At 43.0% G+C, this 15,538-nt stretch overlaps 1 protein-coding gene across 1 annotated transcript in view; it reads left to right on the plus strand.

The window, feature by feature from the left end:
* Nucleotides 1–15,538, plus strand: part of fam204a (family with sequence similarity 204 member A) — a 64,940-nt gene that overhangs the window by 16,198 nt on the left and 33,204 nt on the right. Inside the window, exon 5 of the mRNA XM_084321333.1 lies at nt 930–1,019. Within this exon, the coding sequence (XP_084177459.1) occupies nt 930–1,019 (90 nt within the window). The remainder of the gene's footprint in view (nt 1–929; nt 1,020–15,538) is intronic.

Here is a 15,538-nt window from a genome sequence, read left to right on the forward strand (position 1 = left end):
GGCTGAATGAAACAGAACATGTCATGTCAACATAATGAGAAGGCCTCGTCCTTCAAATTTAGTTTCTTGTAATTAATACATAGTATTTGAATACTGTTAAGTCCTTTACACACTTATCAATTAAGAGAAGCTATAGAAGTAGAGATGCGGTTTCCTAATTTAGCTGACAGTTATTATTTAAACATGTCTAACTTAGTTAAAGGGATATTTCACTCAACATAAATGCCACAAGGGAGGATGTGGAAGGTCCGTCAAGATGAGATGTATTTATTTATGAGCTGTAATAGACTTTTACAACACAAGGTTACGCAATGTAGGTTCGATGCAATCGACCTCAACCCAAATATGTAATATAGTGAATAATCAAAGTACAGTAGTCAAAATCCTTCACAACAAGGCAACTACAGGCATCGGTATAAATCATATCAGAGTACAGCTTCAATATACCTCCCATTGCTACGCCTGGTAGTGTTATACTTCTGTTTTCGAACTGACTGAACATGAAGAATACAAAACACTCTTGCTTTTCTTCAGTGTCATAAAATGTTTCAGCTGCCAAAATTGTGTTGCCATGCTTCCTCACATAGTCTCATCACTGGAGAAGCGCCTCACCATCTTTAACCAGGGGCATCAGTGCCCCCTACCCCCCTCTGCTTTGGCCTGTAATGGAAATGTGTAATTAAAGAGTCACATTTATGTTTGGTAATCTCCTGTAGCATTTCTGAGATTTCCCCACTAATATCCAATCAAAAAGGTTTTCATTTGTGAAGGGAAATCTACATATTTGTAGTAATGGCAATCATATTAAAAATAAGGCCCTGGGGACTTTTTGAAGTTACTCTTTGATTCCTCCCCCTCCTCTCTCTCTCTCTCTTGCTACCCCCTATTAAAGAAAAAAAAACTCTCCATTTCTCCCCCCTTTTCTGCAGTCCGGCCTAGAAACGAGCATCGAGAGCGCCGTAGCTGAAGGGGACATTGCGAGTGCGGAGGAGATGAGCGACAGACTCGCCACTCGAGAGGTACGTGGTGCCGATAAGGGATCTGTGGGGCACTCCCGCTGTGACAAATCAGGCTAATGGATCCGTGGCCGTTTCTCCTGCCAAAGACGTAGAGGAACAAAAACACACGCCAGACACCCACCACTGAGTCCCGCAGCTCTTTTCCATTGAGTTAATGGAAAGCCCTCCCCTTTAGTTTTGAAGTGCTGTAGTGTCTAAAGGACTTTTGGCTCTGCTTTTTAATGAAGGGTTACATTGCTTTCAAGCCAACGGTTAAATCCTTCTCACAGGTAAGAGTTTCTTACCGTTTGAAGTGTAGTAGTACTAGTAATAATAATAGTAGTAATAATAATAATAATAATACACTTTATTTGTACTGCGGTTTTTCGAAAGGGGGTTTACGAAATGCTTGCATATATTTGTTTTTCATAAAATAAGAGCAAAGGGGAATAGAGCAATTTGTTTCAACAGAAACAATTACAACAAAGACATATTAAATAAAACTAATATTACATAAAACAGCTTTTACATAAAATTTTTTTTTGAGAAGATGTCATTGATTTTGCTAGTCTGACATTCTCAGGCAGGGAGTTCCACAACTGAGGGGTCCAAACTGTAAAAGCCAAGTCACCTTTGGTGATGAGGCATGTTTTAGGAACAACAACAAGAGAACCCTACCCCGAGGATCTCAGGCTCATAGGGGACTAATCGGTCTGAAATTTAACTCAGAGCCTGACCTTGTAAAGCTTTAATTAAACGTTATGAGTAAAATCTTAAATCAACTCTAAAAACTACAGGTAACCAGTGAAGAGAGGCAAGGATTGGTGTAATAGTCTTGTCTCCTAGATTTGGTTAAAAGTCCAGCAGCAGCATGTTGTAGTACTTTAGCTGGAGACAGGCAGTGGCTTCTGACTCAGTCCCGAGTATAGAGAGTTACAGATTGATTGATTGATTGAAAACTTTATTAACAGATTGCAGAATGGGTACAATACAGTACGGCTCAATACAAACAATTGTTAAGAGGATGCAGACCAGAAAAATACTTTCGTCTTGTTTACATCAGGGTCCTCCACATATACAGTACTGTTTCATCAAGAACATTTATGACATACAAGACATATATACAGTACTGTTTAAGAGAAAGAGATCTTAAAAGAAATATATATACATTCGAAGGGGAAGAAACTGTACATTGTAGGGGGTTGGTTGGGTGGCTGGGTTGGACATTTACCGGGGCCAGTTTCTAATTGCAGCCACCCGTAGGTGCTCTTTTGGGAGCGGTTTTTGGTCTAAACGTGAAGAAATATACATGGATGACCTTTTCAAGGTCTGTAAAAGATATCAAGGACCTAATTTTAGCGATGTTCCTTTGTTGGAGAAAACAGATTGTACAACTCTAGTTACTTGTAGGGTTGGGTACCTTTCACATTTGAACCGGTACCTGTGAATCGATACCGGTACCGGTACCTGTGAATCGATACCGGTACCCAACGGTACCTTTTTTCGCTACTCTAGTCTCTAGAAATTTTATCTACCTAACTCAGTTGTAAAAAAAGTACCGAAATGTGGCAACGGCAGATCTCGCATTAATCGGTACTCAGTAGTACCAACGTGATTCGGTCGGTACCCTTAATTCGGTTCGGTTCGGTACCCATGAATGAATGAATGAATGAATGAAAACTTTATTTAACAGATTGCAGAATGGGTACAATACAGTACGGCTCAATACATACAATTGTTAAGGGGATGCAGACCTGAGAAAGACGTTTGTCTTGTTTCCATCAGGGTCCCCCATTTTCAATTCATATAGACATTTATGACATACACAACATACATGACATTTATGGCATAGGGACATATAGGTATTTAGTACTGATACATTTGTGACATAGGCGGTATTCAAATATACAGTACTGTTACCCCTAGATCCTGACAGAGTATATACATATGATGGGGAGGGGACTGTACATTAGGAGGGGGTGGGTGGGTGGGAGGGAAATATACATACGGCGGGGAGGGAATATATACATGCGGTGGGGAGGAGACTGTCTATTAGGAGGTGGTGGGGGTTTTGGGCATTTACGGTGGCCAGTTTCGAATTGCAGCCTCCCGTAGGTGCTCTTTAAGGGCGGTTTTGAATGTGGGCAGGGATTCACATTCCTTTACAGCTTTGGGTAGGGCGTTCCACATTGTTGTGGCATAATTGCGAAACGTGTTTAGTCCCTTGTTTGAGCCGAATCTGGGTTTAACATGATTTGTTGAGCTTCCTCTGGTGTAGTGGTTGTGGTATTCACTGACCTTTGGGAAGTATTTTGACATGTACATGGGCACCCCGGTCGTATAGTGTATCTTGTAGACCAGGCCCATTGCAAGTTGCTGTACTCTGTCGTCTACTCTAAGCCATCCTAGGTTGGCAAAGTGGGCAGGGGTGAGGTGGGTTCTGGGGTTCAGGTCAAGTAGTAGTCTGACCAGTTTGTTTTGTGATGTTTGTAATTTTGTTTTAAGCGCCTTTGAGGTGCTTTGGTACCATGAGGTGCACGCATAGTCATAGTACCCTTGAATGAGTGCTCCTGCCAGAGTCTTCAGGGTATTCTTGTTTACCAGAGAGGAGATCCGGTACAAGAATCTAGTTCGTTGGTTGACTTTTTTTATTACATTGGATGCCATTTTGTCACAGGAAAGATTTGCCTCTAGGATGGAACCCAGGTAGGTAATTTCGTCTTTCCTTGTGACAATATTGTCACCCACTGTAACTGAGAAGCCGTCGGTCTTGCTGAGTTTGTTATTTGAACCGAAGAGAATGGACTCTGTTTTACCCATGTGTAATGATAGTTTGTTATCAGCGAGCCATATGCAGATTTTGCCTAGTTCCGTGCTGAGGGTTTTTTCAACCTGCAATTTGTTCTTGTCAGAGACCAGCAGGGCTGAGTCGTCCGCAAACAGGAACAAGTTGCAGTCACAGGCTGACGACATGTCATTTGCATAAATTAGGAAGAGTAGCGGTCCTAGTATGCTTCCTTGTGGAACACCACAGCTCACTGTGAGGGGGGGGGATAGAGTACCGTTTACCTCTACCATCTGTTCTCTCCCCTCCAGGTAGGATTGCATCCAGCTCACTGATAGGCTATCAAAACCAATTGCTTTTAGCTTGTCCATTAGAATGGAGTGATTGACAGTGTCGAAGGCCTTTTGTAGGTCCAGCATGACCATGCCGCAGTATTTGCCAGCGTCCACCTCTTGTTTGATGTGGTCGTTCAAATAGAGGAGGCATGTGTCAGTGGAGTGGGACGTTCTGAAGCCAGATTGGAATTCGTAGATTAGGTTTTTTCCCGCCAGGTACTTTTCGACCTGTTCGTAGACTATTTTCTCCATGACTTTCGAGATGGAGGTAAGAATAGAAACAGGGCGGTAGTTGCCTGGGTCTAATTTGCTGCCCTTTTTGTGTAGAGGGGTCACTCTCGCAATTTTGAAGTCCTTGGGGACGTGCCCCTGTCTTATAGAGAGGTTTATTATGTGTGTGATGACTGGGGTGATGGCGGCTGCTGCGTCTCTGAGGAATTTGGAGGGGATGTTGTCATGGCCAGTGGCCTTGTTAGGTTGGAGGGCGCTCAATTTTTTGAGTACCTCATCGGTTGTTACCATTTCAAGTTTGAAGTCGTCTTTGTGGACCCCTAGGTTTTTGTAGTATGCTACTATGTGTTCTACCCCATAATGCCCTGAGTGGGAGGGTAGTTTGTTTACCAGTGTTGTGGCTATGTTTGTGAAGAAGATGTTTAAGTAATTGGCTACATCCAGCTTGTCTGTGATGAGCGTGTTGTCCGTCTTTATGTTTATGTTTGAGAATCTGGTTTTAAGTTTTTTACTGCAGCCTAGTTGATTATTGAGTAATTTCCAAAGTTCGCGGGGTTTGTTTTTGTTTTCCTCAGTTTTGTCGTTGATGAAATTTCTTTTTGCGGTTCTGATCATGGTGTTTACGTCATTTCTTAGTCTGTTTCTTTGGATTTTTAGTTCAACCACGTGGGCTTGGAGTTCACTGTTTGAGCTTTTGGAAAGCTTTGTCTGACTTTTATGAAGTTCAGAGCATTTTTTGTCTCTGGTTTTCATAGCGGCCAGTATTTCAGTGTGCATCCATGCCTCAGCGCGATTTTTAACCCTGGTGGTTCTTATCGGTGCCATGTTGTTGAGTATTGCTGTGAATTTGGTTTTGAATCCAAGCCATGTTTCTTCAACCTGTGTACCACTGAGCTCATCTGACCAGTCCAAGCTCCCCAGTTCTAGGTTAAAGGCCTCTCTAGAGTAAGTTTTGAGGTCTCTAGATGTGACTGTTTTGTGACAGCCGGCCTTCTGTTTTAGCTTTTTGCGGGTACAGAAAATCATATAATGATCACTTAACCCGCATGCTATCACCCCTTTACTGGAGATCATGGACTTGTCAGAGGTCAAAATGAGGTCAATGGTGGTTTGTGTCGAATCGCATACCCTTGTGGGTTGTGTGATTAGCTGGCTGAAACCGTGCAGGTCAGAAAATCTACTGAAGGCCTTGAAGACGGGTGCTGATTTACGCAGCATATCCGTGTTCCAGTCCCCAATAAGAATTTTTTCTACCCCCTCCACCCCAGCTAAACACCCATCAAGTGTGTCATAAAAGCCACTCTGTTCTGGTGGTCTATAGATTGTGCCTACTAGTACTGGTTTCGCCCTGTCTAATAAGATTTCAATCCAAACAGTTTCAATTTCATCATGGTTAAGGTCAGTACGGTTGATGTATTTGGTATCCTTGTGTATATACACACAGACGCCACCTCCATACTGGTTCCTATCCCTCCTGACTATTGAGTAGTTTTCAATTTCAATCTCTGGATCCTGTACAGATGAGTCTAATTTTGTTTCTGTGAAACACAATATGTTAGCCTTACCGTTTAAAAACAACTGTTTGATTTCAGCCAGTTTAGGTCTCAGGCTATTTGTATTTAGATGAAATATGTGAAGTCCATTTTTGCTTGTAATAAGATTGACGTCGTCACAGTTGAGGTAACTCTGTTCAATTGTGTCCTGTCCTGTGGTGGGGGGAGGGGGGGGCGTTGTTGCTGTTTGTGCCGTGGGGGGGGAGGGGGTGATGCTTTGTCCTTTGCTGGAGTCTGTCTTTGTGTGAAAGCCCGCGATGTGGGGGGGGGGGCTGGTTGATTACAGATATGTCTGATTGTACTCCATTGTGGGGGAGGGGGGGTGCCTTTTGTCCTGGCCTCGGCCCGGGTAGACTAGCTGGCATGGCGGCCTTGGCGGGGCCAGCCAAGCTAACCGTCGGGTCCTTGGTGGTCTCGATGTCCCGCGCCGCTCTCCCTTTAGCCACTCGCCGAGTCCGCTGGGGCTTCTGTGAGGGTATGTCGCCGCTTGCTGGTCGGCTGGTGCAACTGCTGGCTGAAGCGTCAATTGCGTGGATGCTGTTGATCTCCGGCGCCGGTGTGAGGAGCGATGCCTCGCTGTTTTGTCCCCGCGACGTGCTGGGCGCCTCGGTTGTGAACCCCGGTTCCTTCCCTCTCGCTGTGGCCTCTCGTGGGTTCTTTTGCAGAGGTGGCAGAGGAGGAATGTTGCCGTTGATCATGTCGTTAGCCGCAGTATGTGTGGGTAGCCGTTGATCTGTTGTGCTGGCTGCTGCTTCTTGGGTCAGCAGATTTGACTGTAGTCTCTGGTTCCGAGTCATTACGGGACCAGGGTTCTGATGAATGTCACCCGACATGAGCAGGTATAATAAAAACATTGATCTCTTATTACACTTGCCTGCCGGGGGTAATTTCTTTCGTTCCGGATTTGCAGTAAGTACTGTGTGGATGGTCGTGGCTCCGAAGGCTGGATGTTTCCTCTCCGAGCCCGTTAACAAATAGAAGTCGCAATGGGACTGCTGTTTTACGTTTTCGCTACCCTCCACTTCTGTCTGGAGTTGCTGCTTGAGTTGTGAATTCAGGTACAAATCCATAATCCACAGGAGGGAAAGTAGAAAATGCGCAAAGTACTTTTTTGTTGTTGCTCTGTTGCGTTGGTTACGGGAGCTACGTAAAATGCGACCGTCCATGTTGAAGCCGGAAGTGGTGGTTAGAAGTTACTCTCTGATTGGCCACTGACATGCTTGCCAAATCGCGTGACGAGAGCTGTGTCTTTGCCCATTTCCGCGTCGAACAGCCTGCAAACTACCTGGCGTTCCATCGCCATGCTCTAAGACAAACTCTAACCATAACCAACTTCGAAAGAGTGCCTAAGCTTAACCAAACAGGCGTTGGCCAATCAGAGAGCGTCTTGCCAGAAATGCGGCTACGGAAAAAAAAAAAAAAAAAACGCTCCTGTGCTACATCTAGGAGGGAGTCTTGGCCATCAAAACAGAGATTAGGGTCAAACCCCCCCCCCCCCCTGGGGGCAGCAGACTTAACATTGGTGGACAGGCTGCCAAGATTCATTGGGTCTCATTCTCCAACGGACTTACGACAAAAAGGGCTTTCTCTTAGGGTCATTTGAGACCTTTTCGGGCAAGACATGAATATAGACAATATATTATAATATAATATAAATTATATATGTTTTATTGGGACAGTTGGTGAATCCCAAAATCTTCCCGAAAAGGTCTCAAATGGCCCTAAGGCCATGGTTAGACTAGTGTTTTTGTGGTCGTTTTTTGAATACGTTTGAATACGTTTGCTGTCCCTATTAGATAGAAATGCCGTTTTGGCAGGAAACGTTTTGGCCCTACTGAAAACGCTAAATTGTGTTTCCGTTTTGGAATAACGCCAAAAACTCGCCGACAACGTGTCGTGTAATCTGCGCGGAGCCGTTGTTGCTCAACGCCCATGCGCAGTAGATACCATCTGCGTGCCCTTCCGGTGACAACAGAGCTGTCCCAAATAGCTGCAGCTACCATGTGTTGTCAAGTTATTGTTATAAGGACCCCAGTCCAAGCTACAACAATCTGCATTCCCTTAACAATTGTTTGTATTGAGCCGTATTGTATTGTACCCATTATGCAATATGTTAAATAAAGTTTACATCCATTCATTCTGCTAGCATTACCGATTGCATGAGCAGCTGGCTAACGTGAGCTATCAGACCCTGTTAGCTCAAGCTCCTCTTTCAATCTTAACAAGCATTAAACAAAATGGCCCAGTCATCTATTCACCTTTGTTTAATACACACAGCGTTGTCTCTAATGTTATCTAGCTACTGATAGCTCCCGATATCATCAGTTTGGTGCTGGCTGGTTAACGTGAGCTAAATGTTAGCTTCTAGCCACAATGCTATACTGTTATAATGGAATATTCCTATCGCGTTAGTTAGCATGTAAGCTAACAAAATGCCACGCCGATGAGCTTAAACTCCGTTCTTGGTGGTCAATTGTGTTGATGATAGTTTTGTTTCATCAACAAATGAGAGGCAGAACACAGTGAATGTATCAGTTTTGTTTATTGCACTTTTATTACACTTTGCTGAAAAATAAGTGCTGCATTGGCTAAATAGCCGAGGCATTTAAAGATGGCGGCGTGTTGACATTTCTTTGCAGGAAGTGTATTGGCACATTCAAGTTCTGATTGGTTGAAAATTGCCTTCATGTTCGCCACCTACTGCCACCTACTGCTTTGGCAGTGTACTACATCACTGTGCTCAGGTGACAAAACGAAAGTGTGACTCGCCTCCCGCTACGTTGCGACCTGGAAAAGCGAAACTCATCTGAAAACGAAACTAAAGTCTAACCGCAGCCTAAGAGAAAGCCCTTTTTGTCGTAAGTCCTTGGAGAATGAGACCCGAGACTGATCGGGGGTCAAATAGAAGAATCTTGGATGTTGCTTCATTAAGCTGGAGGAGGTTCTCAGACATCCAGCATTTAATGTCAGCGAGACATGACACGACACGGACCAAGTTACCTGCCTCACCAGGGTTAAGTGAGACATAGAGCTGAGTGTCGTCCGCATAGCACTGGAACTGGACATGGTGTTTTTAAATGATATCTCCCAAGGGAAGCATGTAAATTGAAAACAACAAGGGACCCTGAATCGACCCCTGAGGAACACCACAAGACAGGGGGGCCAGAGAGGAACAAGCTTTACTTATAACAGCATAAAAACGTCACTATCTGTGAGATAGGAGCAAAAACAAGAGCCAAGCCCCTGATTCCAACCCATTATGATATGTGGACATAGTAGAAACCACAAGCTTATCCTTTTTCCAATTGGGTTCCACTTTCCCACATTGTCTTTCAATGTACCTTTTATGGTCATTAATCCAAGGCAGGGAGTTTTTTTACACCCTTTTCTTTAAAAAGTGCAATAGAGTCAAGAATATTCAAGCAGGATTTGTTTAAATTGGAAACTTGCTCATCAGTGGAGTAATGAGGTTGCTTAGAAGCACTAGGGGAATCAGCTTAGGCCGTTCACAGCCCATCCTTACCTTCTCAGACATTCCTTACTTTTCCTCCCTATAGCCTAAAAGTTACCTCATTAACACTTTCGGTGCCGGGCCGTGTTTTCCTTTTTACCCCGTTGTTGCCACGGTCCACGGCCCATGTAACGTTAATATCGCCTAATCTATGTTTTAAATTATGCTATGTGTCTAATCTGCCCATCGCTTATCAAAGAATCATTTTCCAGTCAACATTGGCAAAGCAGATTGTGTTTTTATCGCTTCATTTCCTTTTTATAGCATTTTGAAAACCACTCGGTTTCGAAGAAAAAACAACACATTCCCTGATAATCGCCTTTTACTGGAATATTCCAGAACGTTATCATTTGTCGGTCTATTTATGAATCGTTTTCAAATAAACGCTAGATTGTCGATAGTATATGTGTGCGCACGCACGCTCGTGCCGTGCGCTGATAATCGCTGCTATTATTTCCTCATGGCTTTTACAGTGAAACAGCCATATCACATATAGTGGAAACGCTTATATCTCCTCGAAAACGAGTCTGATTATCCTAACACTGATAACATAGATTCCTTACCTGACATCAGATGGTATCCAAATGGTATATTCCAATTCCTGATCACCATTCGAAAAAATCGATAAGTATATTGATCCAACGTGTGTACAGTATAACCCATGCTCGCCGCGGCTCAGAGGCTCCAGAATGAACTCTGGTAACTCCGGCTGCATGGGTGAGAAGTAAAATGTGGACTGGAATATCTTTTTCCCCCATCCATTTTCATTGAGTCCATTCCAAAAGGGTGATTTACCATCTGGGAGACGATAGGGGGCGCTTTTTTCACATCTGATCGCCGGCGGCCCCTGGATCTCCAACGGTAGGCTCGCGTGATGCAATATGATTTCAGATCGCTAATAAAAAAAATTAAAATAAAATCCAGAGAAAAGCCGTGACGTGGCTTTCAACGTCACAATCGTAAACCCGAGATTAGCCGTGAGTGGCGCTCAAAGTGTTAAGCAGATCATCTGATTATAAAACGGTATACTAGTCATAGTGATGTAACTGCAGAATATACCAGTGAATTAAAAAGAAAAATCACATCAGAGTGATGTGCTCATCAGAATGGACTACGGGTATTGCACTACCACCCCTGCAAGCCTGTTCAAGCCGCTGCAGTCAGGGAAGCGCCTCCGTATACACGCAACAAGAACAGAGAGACTACGGCTCAGCTTCTTCCCTCAGGCCATCAGAACAATGAACACTGATCTCTCCACACACAAGCACACATGAACACACACACACACACACACACACACACACACACACACACACACACACACACACACAACATTCTACACAAACGCACCACAGGTCACTTTAAACACACAAGAAAAGGACACTTTAAAGGAAGGAAAAGGACACTTTAAGAAAATAACTTATTGTGATTGTTGTATAGTATAGTTAGTAACAGCAAGTATAGCATAGGGACATAGAAGAAAAACTGCACATTGTATAGGAATGTACATAGGATCCAGTGCCTTTAAGCGATTTATTAACTCTAGTTATCTTTTTATTATTATTACTATTGTTGCACAATCGAAGCGGGCATGGCCAACCGCATTTCACTGTATGCCCTGGTATGTATGTGATGAATAAAACTCTTGAATCTTGAATCAGTGGTCGATCACTGATGGATGACGCCATGGTCCATCGACCCATTCCTATAAACCAATGGCCTTGGCAGGGATCAAGTGGTTTGAAACTAATTTAGTAGCACACACACACACACACACACACACACACACACACAGCGTGAAAGTGTAACTTCTGTAGGTTGTTTACAGTAATCGTCACATTGGTGTTTTCAGCTGTTAACCCAAAACATGCTATTCATTCAGATGTGCTCGTCAACCTATAGGACCGCCACAAAAGTACACTGTTGGCAGCGCCATACATACATACATACATACATACATACATACATACATACATACATACATACATACATACATACATACATGCATGCATGCATACATACATACATACATACATACATACATACATACATACATACATACATACATACATACATACATACATACATACATACATACATACATACATACATGCATGCATGCATGCATGCATACATACATACATACATACATACATACATACACACTAGGGATGCCCCGATCACGTTTTTTGCCACCGATACCGATCACCGATTGTCGTGAGCCATATCGGCCGATACCGATCCGATCGTTTTTGATAAAAAAAAAAAAAAATTATTTTATATAAATTTTTTTTTATAATTTTTTTTTAATTAAATATATATATGTGACTGGGCATGGGGGAGCGGGACTTGTTGAGTTAAGGTCCAATTTTTTTTTTTTACATATTGTGAAAGTACAGATTCATACCTTAAAAATAAGCCATCACTTGAACATTTTGGTGGGATATTTTGCAAGCTACATCCTATGAATCATGGAGATATCAGTAAACGCATTCAGAGATGAATGGTCTTTGAACTTGTGGAGAGGTTCACACCTGTGATTTAATCAACTACAACCCTACCCAGAATGCATTGTATTCCATGGCCCCCCTCTCTCTGGGGACATTAACACCTTGCATCAGGCTCTTTTGTTATGGCAATGACTCTGTCTTGTGGCAAGTTGTTGTGGCAGTTGAAATATTTGCCTTGTAAGTCTAAAAGCTAAATGACTAAATGTAAATGTTTATAAGGAAAGGTTAACCTTCTGTAGTGTGGTAGTGAAAGGGTTAACCGTCTGTATTGTGGTAGTGAAAGGTTTGTTGGAAGCCTCACATAAGCCATGTAATGTTGGGGGTCAAGGTATTGGCTGAAGGAAAGGCTACATCAATAAGCATTTAGATGTTTAGATTTAAAGGTTAACCTTCTGTAGTGTGGCAGTGAAAGGGTTAACCTTCTGTAGCTGTGAGAGAATTGTTGAATAGATACACAAATGTTCTAGAATGTTTGATTATGACATCATACTGTGACATCACAAATGTTTTCGGGCATTCATAACATTATTTTCTATGATGAATTGAAAATGGGGGATCCTGATGTAAACAAGATGAAAGTCTTTCTCTGGTCTGCATCCCCTTAACAATTGTGTGTATTGAGCTGTACTGTATTGTACCCTTTCTGCAATCTGTTAATAAAGTTTTCAATCAATCAATCAATCAATCAAGTTAACCTTCTGTAGTGTGGCAGTGAAAGGGTTAACCTTCTGTAGTGTGGTAGTGAAAGGTTAACCTTCTGTAGTGTGGCAGTGAAAGGGTTAACCTTCTGTAGTGTGGCAGTGAAAGGGTTAACCTTCTGTAGTGTGGTAGTGAAAGGTTAACCTTCTGTTAACTCACTAAACCAAAGAGGCTGCATCAAAATAACTTTTGTTTCGTAGCTGCGTTTCTGCCACTCTTCACAAGCAAAGAGACTGTTTCCATTCCGTGAAAACCCGCCCTACTCTGCTCTGATTCGCAGACTGTGGGTGGGGGGGGGGAGAAACGCTGAATGTGATTGGATCAGAGTAGCCAGACAGACAGGCAGAGCAGCCAGCCGGACAGTGGAGCACTGAGAGAGAGGAAACAGCGGAGGATTTAACGAGGCGCGTTAATAAAATTTTGTTTATCTGGCTTATTGCTGCGGATTCAAGACAAGTTGCAATAATACAGTACAGCTCAATACACACAATTGTTAAGGGGATGCAGACCCAGAAAGACGTTTGTCTTGTCATCAAATGAATTGCCAGCGCGCGTTCGTCTACAACAACAACCAACGCGTCCTATAATGATAATAAGTTGTTTGTTATTTTCTTTGAGTTTCCCTATTGAATGAATTTACTTCTTATACCATTAGGTTGCAATAAATTCACTCGAATGAAATTCGTTCGCTCATCAAATTCGTGACATTCTAAATGTGTTTTAATGTTGTTTAATTTAATGACAATACACCCGCGCCGGACTCGCGTTTTTTTTTAATCTTTTTTATATGGACAGGACACTGCGTTTGTTGCGTTGCTATAACTTATAACATTAAGATAAAGTGTATAAACATTGTTCTTCTCCCTGCTAAGAAAGGAGAGCGTTTGGCTGTGTGTGTTTCAACACCTCTTAAGTACCTGTTAAGCTGACAGACCCACACCGTAAATGCCCTCTTGTAGTTTTTCCACAGTATTGAGAGACAATACTGTCGAACTATATAACAATAATTACCTCATTTACAAGTTGTATTTAAGTTTGCAAATAAGGGCAAATAAGAGAACACATTATTGACATTTCAAAGATGTAAAAAAAAAACAGATTTCGATTTTTTTGATTTTCTACAGAGCAAGACAATTGTTCCTTTTCTGGCACTTGTTTCTCACCGGATCAAATCGGGTTTGGTCACGTCGAGTCACATATTATATAATTAGACTTGTACACTGTCTGTGTGTACTCTAGTAGCCTCCAGCTACGGCCAGGATTCTCCGGAGCTGCAGCTGGACCTATGACTCGAGTAGCCTCGAGCTACGGCCAGGATTCTCCTGCGCTGCAGCTGGACCCTATTGGTATAACGTTACTGTGCTCAGCAAGCCCTCAGCTCGAATACGCGTCGAATCAGTGTTATAAGACATTGATATCAGGAGCTATCTGTAGCTACTGCTAGCCGGATATATAACGTTGATACAGCGCCTCAGTGAATTATTTAGTTCAATGGGACATTTCGTTTTGAACAGTGAACTAACTTGCGCTAACGTGAGCTAACAGAGTATCATACACGTCTCTACTAGACTATTGCTGGAGCATTTGTTGATATCAGGAGCTATCGGTAGCTGGCCGGCTAGATACCGTTCGGTTAGACAATGCCTCATCATGTATTAAACTAAAAGTGAATAGTTGACTGGGTCATTTTGTAACGGTAGCAGCTAACGTTAGCTCAGGGAGACGCCGTCCTCCCATCCCACTAGACTAGACCCGTGTTTACATGCGTGCAGGAGGGGCTGGAGGGAGAAGCAGACGCCGCAGCGAGTGTGATCGGTTTTGACGATCGGCGAAAATAAAGCATTATCACCGATCACCGATCGCATATTTATACTGATTATCGGCCGATAGCGATCGGTGGCCGATCGATCGGGGCATCCCTAATACACACATACATACATACATACACACATACATACATACATACATATAATGAAAGAAATACATACAAATACATACAAATAATGAAAGACCCACACCACCCCAACAACAGCCTGTTCATGCTGCTGAGGTCAGGCAGACGCCTGCGAACACCAGCTGCTAGGACAGAGAGACTTCAGCTCAGCTTCTTCCCCCAGGCCATCAGAGCCCTGAACACTGAACTCTCCACACACAAGCACACATGAGCACACACACAACACACACACTGTACACGCTCACACACTAGCAGCCACTTTAACATGAGCAAGCACACACTCATGCTGCACACGCCCACACTTATGGCCACTAAGGAAAGGTCACTTTAAAAATAGTATAGTATAACCGGAGATTGTATAAATTAGCATGTACAGAAAGACACTACCAAAGGACCTAGCATGTCCTCCATGCTCTGTAAATAACTTATGTACATATACCGATATGCCCTAACATGTTACTTGTTTATTGCACAATGTTACTTGTTTATTGCACAATGTTGATTCTATTATATGTTATTTGCACATCGTTGCGGGCAAGACCACCCGCATTTCATTGTATACTTGTATGCTGTGACAAATAAATCTCTTGACTTGACTTGATATATACACACACACACACATACATATACATACATACACACACACACATACTCAGGTGCAACACTAGAACCACGTCTGTCTGGATTTCCCACTTTTTTACTCTCCCTGCCTACTGAATATACGAAAGAAAATAACTTTCAATCAGTTGTGTGTTGGTATAGTTGTGGGAATGTGCTCATTGTTACATGCGCCTCAAAGCATTTAAACCACTCTGTCCACTGGGGGGAGGGGGGGCGACAGTGGCTCGGGAGGTAGAACAGTCGTATGGTAATCCGGAGGTTCCCGATTCGATTCCCGGGCCGTGTGTCGAAGTGTCCTTGAGCAAGACACTTAACCCCCTAACTGCTCCCAATGAGCAGGT

Source organism: Notolepis coatsorum (assembly GCF_963971535.1).
Source record: "Notolepis coatsorum genome assembly, chromosome: 9".
NCBI lineage: Eukaryota > Metazoa > Chordata > Actinopteri > Aulopiformes > Paralepididae > Notolepis > Notolepis coatsorum.